The 9860-nt window shown below is 60.3% G+C and overlaps 1 protein-coding gene across 4 annotated transcripts in view; it reads right to left on the bottom strand.

Moving 5' to 3' along the window:
• PLEKHG5 (pleckstrin homology and RhoGEF domain containing G5) overlaps nucleotides 1-9860 on the bottom strand; it is a 47370-nt gene that overhangs the window by 23489 nt on the left and 14021 nt on the right. For 2 of the 4 annotated variants that reach the window (XM_017856070.1, XM_017856066.1), the window contains one exon: nucleotides 8989-9065. In XM_017856070.1, coding sequence (XP_017711559.1) covers nucleotides 8989-9012 — 24 coding nt within the window. In that variant the 5' untranslated portion in view covers nucleotides 9013-9065. Of the gene's footprint in view, nucleotides 1-1572; nucleotides 2354-8988; nucleotides 9066-9809; nucleotides 9851-9860 lie in introns of those variants that run through there. The other 2 variants (XM_017856069.1, XM_017856071.1) reach the window with 2 other exon arrangements.

The following is a 9860-nucleotide window of genomic DNA, read 5'->3' as shown; positions in this document are numbered from 1 at the left end:
AGGGCCCCCCCCCCCCCACCCGGCTGTTCTCCCTCAGTACCACCTCCCCCAGCCCCAGAAGAGCAGATGGGAAACCAGGGATCCCCCGGGCATCCCTGCCCCACAGCAAGTTGGGGCCCCAGCCTGGCCTGAGTGGGAGAGGGACCTCCCTGTTCAGGAAAGGACGCAGGTCTGGGGCCAGCTCCAGGCTCTGCCGACAGCAGACGGGCCTGGAACCAGGAGTCTGAGCTCTCTGGCTGGAGGGATATCCTTGCCAGGAGTTCCCACCAGGGCTCAACTCCCCTGGGAGCCTGCTAGTCCCAAGGCCCCACCCAACACCTTGGAAATCCAGGGGTGGAGACTGCATGCATGGGCAGGCCAGCCAGGGCGGGGTGGCCTTGCCAGGCGGCGGCTCTCTACACTCCATCCGGCCCACTCACCCTCCTTTCCTCTAGGCCCAGGCCTCACCCATCACCCCTTGGGTTCTGAGACTCACCTGGAGTCAGAGCCTGACCTAAGGCCCTGCCTGTGCTGGGCAGATGGCAGGGACACAGAAAGCCTCTCCCTAGGCTATGCCCGCCACACAGGCCCTGGAAGCCAGGAAGGCCCTTCCTCCCCAGGGAGTAGTCCTGGCTGGGATGCCCAAGGCTGGGACCCAGTGCTAGAGAGAGAGGGAGGGGCTGCAGTCTGTGAACATCCCCTCCCACCCAGCCCCTGCAGTTCCCAGCCCCAGACCGCAGCGTGTGTCTTCAGAGCACCTGGACTTGGCAACCCCTTCCCCAGTGCCACTTAGAAGGCTCCTTGGTAGGGAGCGGGAGAAAGAGGGCACCTGCCTGGGCCTCAGAAGACCTGGTCTGGGGCCGACGTACCCCCGCCCTTCCCCCACCGGGCCTCAATCTCCCCACCTATGCTAAGAAGGCATTGGCTATTCTCTAGAATTCAGTATCTGGGGATGGCTGCCAGGTCCTACCCTGTGTCTGGACCCTGGCTAAGGGGCAGTAGAATGGTAAAATACCCCCGAGCTCCCTCAACTTGAAGAGTTACTGAGGAATCTGTAGGGGACCCCTTGGCCTCCATTTCCCAGACTTCCATCAAGGCAGACCAGGGCCTCCCCGGATTCACGGGTCCCCCGCATCCCCACCCCTGAGTGGGTGCCTGGGTCTGCTCAGACTGCCCGAGGCGCAGCCTCTGGCGCCCCCTGCCGGCCTCCAGTGGGCTTTTCCGCCTGGGACCGACTCCGGGACTGGCCAAATGGGGAGGGTCGGCCGAGCCTCCCAGCCATGCCGCGCGCCCAGGCCCCTCCAGGATCCCCCTAACCCGCCAATACCCCCCATAGCGGGGCCAGGGTCCCATAGACTCCTCACGGCCATATCTCCGAGCCGACCCGCCCTAGAGACACTGTGATGGGGGCGGGCGCTTGAACCCATTCCACCCTCATGTAAATAGAGATACAGCGGGCGAGGACCCTGTACCCCAGAGGCCTGGCACTATGTGGGACTCTCGACTCCGGGTTCTGTCCATCGGTTTAGGGGGGTCCTGGCGCCCAGTCCCACCCCCCGTCCGGAGCGCTGCTCCCACTTCCCCGCGACTTACCTAGGGACAGGACCAGGGTCTCCTCCCCGGTGTCTGAGGCTCGGGCCGAGACTGCCAAAGCCTCATGGGGCGCGCGGGGAGAGGGGGACCGGAGCCGCGGGAAGAGCTCAGTCGACTCCGCGCCAACTGGGGCGCGGAACGTAGAGGAATTACGGTAGCCGCGCGGGCGCTACCACCTGGATGGGCCGGGATGTACCAACGGCGCCGTCTGGCTGGGACCGGAGAGAGGAGGGGTCCCAGGAAGGGCCCCGCGCCGGACCCAGGGAGGTGGCTGGAAGCCGGGCCGTGGCTTGGGGTAATCCAGGATCTGGGCTCAGGGGAGGGGGTGGGGGGCGTCACTGTCCCCGAGGGGCCAGCCCTTTTCAGATCTCCAAAAAGTTCAAAGTCCCTGGTCATTAACTTGGGCTTGAAGACGGGAGCTCGCCCATCCCGGAAGGGAGCTGGGGGGGACCAGGGCCCGCGACAGGAAGCCTCCCCGCGACAGAAAAGCCCTGGGAGACGAGGCAAAGGGACCCGCAGGCCTAGCTCGTCCCGGAATCGCCCCGAGCCAGGCTTGCTTCCGCTCCATTGTAAAAAGCTGGATTCTGATCTGTGGCCTCCGCAGCGCCCCAGAACCAGCCCGCTTTTCTCTGGGTCCCCTCTTTTTTTTTTCTGACCCAGGTGGCATGGCCGGAAAAGGGTGCCGTTCTAACATTTAGTGGTTCTCAGTTCCCGTCTCCCAGCAGCGGGAGTTTAGAATAACTCTGGTCTCCGGACTGGGAAGGGTGTGGATACAGGGGGCCCACTGGAGGAGGCGGGGTTCAGGTCCACCAGCATTTTCCGCACTTTCAAGCCTTCTACACTGCCTTCCCCCGACCCCTTCCCAGGCCAAAACCTCCACCCAACCCTTGGGGCTGGGCCTATACTAGGGCAGCTCCAAGCCAGGGCCAGGGATCCCCACGTCTTCACCTGCTCCCCCAAAACTACTTAGCCAAAACCCATTGTTTCTCTGGGCCCTGCCCCTTTCTTCAGCTGCAGACAGCCCTACCCCCTCTCTCCGGTGACCAGTCACCTCCAGAAACGGCCCAAACCTGGCCATTGCCTGGGGCATCCTGGTCTGCCGCTGCTCAACCCCAAAGCATTGCCCAGGAGAATAGGCGATTGCCTCTCCCATTATTCATATCCTGCCCGTCCCTTCTCCATGGGGGCCTCAGGTCCACCCTTTCCTCTCCCTGGTCTTCATCTCACCAACCCTCCCTCCACACACGCATACCCTGACTCATCCCTGCCACCTCACAGGCCATTGTTAAGCTGCAAGGGAACTCTGAAGTCCTCCCATCCAACCGCCGCTCCACACTGCAATCTCCTCTACGATTCCCTTTCTGTCTCTTCTTGAATATGTCTAGTGATGGGGTGCTCACTACCTCTATTTCAGGGATAGCTCCAGCTGCTGGAAACTCTTTCCTGTAGTGTGCTGAACCCCACCTCCCTGTCAAGGCCCTCGGGAGCTGTGCAGAAAAATTCACCTCCCTTTCCTCTTGAGAGTTCTGAGGAAATGGGAGGCTCTGACAGGCAGGCCTGGTTTGAGTCCTGGTCTTGCCTTGCTTGGCAAGTCATTTTACCTTGCCACTCTGCAGGGCCCTCTCTAGGAAATGGAGATGGGGTAGGCCCCACTGCAACGGGGGAAACAGCCAGATGAGGTTCCTGAGCCAGGCACTAAGGCAGGGCCTGGCACACAGTACATGCTGGATCAATAGTGGCTGCTGGAATCACTACCTCCTCCATGATGAACACCCTCACATGTGGTGCCCCAGTGTCCCCTGCGGCCCAGGGCCACAAGTGTCCTCCTCAATACCCCCTTGTGACCTGGAGCACCCTGACTAGACCTCGAGCAGTGCCCAGTGGAGCCCAGCAGGAAGCTGGGAAGTCCACACACTGTCCCGTGGCCACCTCGCAGGAGGGCAGGGGGAACCCACAATATCATCAGTCTGCCTCGATCTCCCCGCCTTTCTCCATCTCCCCACACTCACAGCTCCACCTGCCTCGATCTCCCCGCCTTTCTCCATCTCCCCACACTCACAGCTCCACCTGCCTCGATCTCCCCGCCTTTCTCCATCTCCCCACACTCACAGCTCCACCTGCCTCGATCTCCCCGCCTTTCTCCATCTCCCCACACTCACAGCTCCACCTGCCTCGATCTCCCCGCCTTTCTCCATCTCCCCACACTCACAGCTCCACCTGCCTCGATCTCCCCGCCTTTCTCCATCTCCCCACACTCACAGCTCCACCTGCCTCGATCTCCCCGCCTTTCTCCATCTCCCCACACTCACAGCTCCACCTGCCTCGATCTCCCCGCCTTTCTCCATCTCCCCACACTCACAGCTCCACCTGCCTCGATCTCCCCGCCTTTCTCCATCTCCCCACACTCACAGCTCCACCTGCCTCGATCTCCCCGCCTTTCTCCATCTCCCCACACTCACAGCTCCACCTGCCTCGATCTCCCCGCCTTTCTCCATCTCCCCACACTCACAGCTCCACCTGCCTCGATCTCCCCGCCTTTCTCCATCTCCCCACACTCACAGCTCCACCTGCCTCGATCTCCCCGCCTTTCTCCATCTCCCCACACTCACAGCTCCACCTGCCTCGATCTCCCCGCCTTTCTCCATCTCCCCACACTCACAGCTCCACCTGCCTCGATCTCCCCGCCTTTCTCCATCTCCCCACACTCACAGCTCCACCTGCCTCGATCTCCCCGCCTTTCTCCATCTCCCCACACTCACAGCTCCACCTGCCTCGATCTCCCCGCCTTTCTCCATCTCCCCACACTCACAGCTCCACCTGCCTCGATCTCCCCGCCTTTCTCCATCTCCCCACACTCACAGCTCCACCTGCCTCGATCTCCCCGCCTTTCTCCATCTCCCCACACTCACAGCTCCACCTGCCTCGATCTCCCCGCCTTTCTCCATCTCCCCACACTCACAGCTCCACCTGCCTCGATCTCCCCGCCTTTCTCCATCTCCCCACACTCACAGCTCCACCTGCCTCGATCTCCCCGCCTTTCTCCATCTCCCCACACTCACAGCTCCACCTGCCTCGATCTCCCCGCCTTTCTCCATCTCCCCACACTCACAGCTCCACCTGCCTCGATCTCCCCGCCTTTCTCCATCTCCCCACACTCACAGCTCCACCTGCCTCGATCTCCCCGCCTTTCTCCATCTCCCCACACTCACAGCTCCACCTGCCTCGATCTCCCCGCCTTTCTCCATCTCCCCACACTCACAGCTCCACCTGCCTCGATCTCCCCGCCTTTCTCCATCTCCCCACACTCACAGCTCCACCTGCCTCGATCTCCCCGCCTTTCTCCATCTCCCCACACTCACAGCTCCACCTGCCTCGATCTCCCCGCCTTTCTCCATCTCCCCACACTCACAGCTCCACCTGCCTCGATCTCCCCGCCTTTCTCCATCTCCCCACACTCACAGCTCCACCTGCCTCGATCTCCCCGCCTTTCTCCATCTCCCCACACTCACAGCTCCACCTGCCTCGATCTCCCCGCCTTTCTCCATCTCCCCACACTCACAGCTCCACCTGCCTCGATCTCCCCGCCTTTCTCCATCTCCCCACACTCACAGCTCCACCTGCCTCGATCTCCCCGCCTTTCTCCATCTCCCCACACTCACAGCTCCACCTGCCTCGATCTCCCCGCCTTTCTCCATCTCCCCACACTCACAGCTCCACCTGCCTCGATCTCCCCGCCTTTCTCCATCTCCCCACACTCACAGCTCCACCTGCCTCGATCTCCCCGCCTTTCTCCATCTCCCCACACTCACAGCTCCACCTGCCTCGATCTCCCCGCCTTTCTCCATCTCCCCACACTCACAGCTCCACCTGCCTCGATCTCCCCGCCTTTCTCCATCTCCCCACACTCACAGCTCCACCTGCCTCGATCTCCCCGCCTTTCTCCATCTCCCCACACTCACAGCTCCACCTGCCTCGATCTCCCCGCCTTTCTCCATCTCCCCACACTCACAGCTCCACCTGCCTCGATCTCCCCGCCTTTCTCCATCTCCCCACACTCACAGCTCCACCTGCCTCGATCTCCCCGCNCCCACCCCCTCAAAAAAAAAAAAAAAAAAAAAAAAAAAAAAACTAGCCAGGCGAGGTGGTGGGTGCTTGTAGTCCCAGCTACTAGGGAGGCTGAGGCAGGAGAATGGCGTAAACCCGGGAGGCGGAGCTTGCAGTGAGCCGAGATCCGGCCACTGCACTCCAGCCTGGGCGACAGAGCGAGATTCTGTCTCAAAAAAAAAAAAAAAATTCGCAGGGTGTGGTGGCAGGCGCCTGTAGTCCCAGCTACTCAAGAGGCTGAGGCAGGAGAATGGCGTGAACCCGGGAGGCGGAGCTTGCAGTGAGCTGAGATCAAGACACTGCACTCCAGCCTGAGTGACAGAGCGATACTCTGTCTCAAAAAAAAAAAGAATAATGCTCTTCTGAGGGTCTCAAGAGGCTTCACTGAGACAAGCAGAAAGGCCTAACACCCCGTCTGGCATGTAAACATGTTCGGTCAGCAATAATTGTTATTATTACTATTGGGTGTTTTTGGACACAAGAGTCTGTGTCTGTTGCCCAGGCTGGAGTGCAGTGGGCGTGATCTCAGCTCACTGGAAACTCCGCCTCCAGGGTTCAAGCAATTCTCTTGCCTCAGCCTCCTGAGTAGCTGGGATTACAGGCATGTGCCACCATGTCCAGCTGATTATTTTTTATATTTTTGGTAAAGATGGGGTTTCACCATGTTGGGCAGACTAGTCTCGAACTCCTGACCTCAAGTGATTCGCCCACCTCAGCCTCCCAAAGTGCTGAGATTACAGGTGTGAGCCACTGTGCCCGGGCTGTTATTATTTTTGAGACAGGGTCTCGCTCTGTTGCCCAGGCTGGAGTGCAGTGGCACAATCACGGCTCACTGCAGCCTTGATGTCCCAGGCTCAAATGATCCTCCCACCTCACCCTCCCCGGTAGCTGGAACTACAGGTGTCCACCACCACACCTGACTAATTTTTGTTGTTGTTGTTTTGTTTTAGACAGAGTCTTGCTCTTGTTGCCCAGGCTGGAGTGCAATGGCACGATCTCAGTTCAGTGCAACCTCTGCCTCCCAGGTTCAGGCAATTCTCCTGCCTCAGCCTCCCGAGTAGCTGGGATTACAGGTGCCCACCACCACGCCCGGCTAATTTTTGTGTTTATAGTAAAGATGGGTTTCGCCATGTTGGCCAGGCTGGTCTTGAACTTTCCGAGCTCAGGCAATCCACCCGCCTTGGCCACCCAAAGTGCTGCGATTACAGGTGTGAGCGACCGTGCTAGGCCTTTTTAAAAATTTTAGTAGAGAGAGGTCTCCCTGTGTTGCCCAGGTTGGCCTCAAACTCCTGGACTAAAGCAATACTCCTGCCTCAGCCTCCCACAGTGCTGGGATTGCAGGTACGAGCAACCACGCCCAGCCAGTAGTGGTTATTATTATCATCATCGACAATGTTATTCTTTGTTCCTCTTACCAAATCTGAGTGCCCCTCACCTCCTCTCCACCACTGCCTCTCCCTTCCTGGACTGCCCTTGCCTCTCTTCTGTCTATCCATGTTTTCACATCCATTAAATGCCCCCTCCTCCAGGATGCCCTCCCTGACTGGCCCTCTCTGCCTCTGATAATTCAGGCATTTCTGCCCCTACAGTGAGTCTGTGCCATTTGTCCCAAAGGGGGTCCCAGTGGTGACAGGGCCCAGACTCTCCCCGTGCAGGCTGGATGACCCTCATCAGCTGATGCCAATGTCAGCTGTGCCGAGTTCCAGGCAGGCCAGGGCTGGAGGTGAGGTTTGGAGGCTGCAGAGGGACCACACCCACTCTGAGACCAGCTCTCTTCTCCCACGCCTCACCTCTGTGCAGGCTGGGCCCTACCACCCCTGCCCCTGCCTGAGCAGCTTGAGGGCCCACCCTGGGAGCAGCTGCCCAGAGGAGGGGCTAGGACAATGTGCCTTGTTGCCCTAGCCGCCCCTTCAGGTCAGGCAAAAGCCTCGGGGCTCTGCAGGCCTGTGGCAGGAGGTATATTGGGGGGAGCTGAGGCCAATTTGTTGCCAGGAGCCCCCATCTGGGAAAGAGGCAACCAGCCAACACCAGAGTCCAATGCCAGGCACCATCCGTGCCAGCAGATTGTATCTGACATCACACCGCCCCTCTGCCTGGTGACCACGGCAACTGGAGGCCGCCCCCTCCTCGCCCCGCCCCACAGCAGTTCTCCATGTTTCCTCACCACGGTCCTCCTGTGCAGAATGAGTGTGTGTGTGTCTGGGTGGAGGTGCGGGAGGGGAGCAGGGGCTGGGAGGTGGCATTTTACATTTCTTGCAGCTGGCAGTGCTGAGACACATGATGGAAGAGAACAGGGGCCCTGGTATGACACAGACCTGGGTACTGGGTTCAAATGCCAGCTCTCACACTTCCTAGCAGTCTGTCCCTGAGTGAGCCACTTCACCTCTCTGAGCCTCAGTTTCCCCATCTGTAAGTGGGAATAAGGACAGGACCATCTCAGAAGGCCAGAGGGAGGAGTCAGTGAGTCCTGGTGCCTGGGCCAGATGCTAAGTTGCGCAGTTATTACTATTGTCATGTAAATGCCTGCTGGGAGGGACAAAACCTGGCTCCAAACCCCGGCTCCATCTCTCATGAGCTGTGGGGCCTTGGCCAAGTCACTGGACCTCTCTGAACCTTGGTATCTTCATCTGGAAAACAGGGTGACGATGCCTTCCCTGCAGAGCTGCGGCAAGCAGTGCATATGGCACAGAAAGCGGGTGGCACCAAGCCCAGCACGTCACAGGCAGAAGCGCCCAGCCAGTACTGTTATCTTTCTTCCTGCCCCTTTTCTCCCTGATTTATATTTCATCCCATTCCCAGCTCCCGAGCCCTGGCACTCCAGGATCATCTAGCCCCTTCCTCCTTTTGTCATCCCCAGGGCCATGGTCACACTCACGAAGTCCCAAAGCATCTCAGACCCATGCCCAGGACTGAAGAGTAGCTGAGTGCAACAGGAAGGGTGCCAGCTGGGCACTGGACCAGCACTGTGGGAGACCACTTCCCCTGGCTAAGCCTCAGCTTCCTCATCCGTGGCATAGGGCTACAGCTCCTGTCACCTCCAAATGGCTGCTAGGACCACAGTGCAGCAAAGGGCTTTGAAGTACCCCACCCCCCTGCTCTTGTAGAAGTCCCCCGACTCCACTGTTCCTGAGCCAGGGACAGGCCCTCTGCCTCCTAAACCAGACACACTGTAGCCCCACCTACACTCGAACCCAGCCCAGCCAGCTGCAACTGTGCCAGGGCTCTGTGGATAGCTGGTGCTGGAATAGAGAGGACAGTTAGAGCCCTGGCCCCTCTACCCCCAAGTGTCCCCAGGCTCTCCAGTCTCCCTACCTTGGCTGCCCGCCCCTTGTCCATGCAGGCGGGGTTCTGACAGCGCAGTCCCTTCTTTTCCGCGGGGCTCTGGTCGTCTGCAGGGGAGGAGCAGAGGGCATCAGTCGGCGGGGCACCAGGCTCCCCAGGCCCCAGTGGCCTTCCGACCAGAAGAGGGGTGGGGCGATCTCCTCAGTTCTCCCTTCAAAGGAGGTCAGCGTCCCTTTCTCTTTTAAATGCCAACTTATCTGCATGGGAATCTGTTTGCAGAGCCCTTTTCTCCTGCAGTCCCCAGGGAAATTATCCAGATTCCACGGGGAGAAAACATTTTTGGAAATACGCTGCTCTCTCCCTCTGTCCCTCTAGTCTGGGGACAAGTGGGGGAGTGCTCAGTGACCTTTTGGGGCCCCAGACTTCCCAGGGGGTCCCGGCAGGGCTGCTGGGGGGAAGGGGCTCCAGGGTCCCAGATCCCTGCGAACTCTAGGCCCTGCATCGCTCCCTTTAGAGACAGAGGAGCCCCCGAAGGTCTGGGCTACCCCCGTTCCTCGAGACTCATCTTTGACCCTGAATTTGGCCCCCTCCAAGCTGCCTCTCTTCCTGGCGGCTGGAGTGCACCGCGGTGGGGGCAGAGCGGCCCAGCCAGAGAGAGGCGAGGGGAGGGAGGAGAAGTGGGGTGCTGCCGAGGCAGGCCCCGACTTGGGGGCCGAGTTTGGGTCCGAGCGGCCCGAAGCCCGGTCGGCGCCCACCCCCTTGCCTGAAGTGGGCCCTCCCCGGAGGAGGTTAGGAGCCGACCCGGCCCCAGCCTCCCGCCCCGCGCCCCTGAGGCCCCTGCCCGCACTCACCCATGGAACAGGCCCCGGGCCGCGCGGGGGGCGGGCGGCGGGCGGGGCGCC

Source organism: Rhinopithecus bieti, unplaced genomic scaffold, assembly GCF_001698545.2.
Source record: "Rhinopithecus bieti isolate Rb0 unplaced genomic scaffold, ASM169854v2 scaffold_40368, whole genome shotgun sequence".
In the NCBI taxonomy this organism is placed as follows: domain Eukaryota; kingdom Metazoa; phylum Chordata; class Mammalia; order Primates; family Cercopithecidae; genus Rhinopithecus; species Rhinopithecus bieti.
This window is presented reverse-complemented; position numbering and strand designations above follow the sequence as displayed.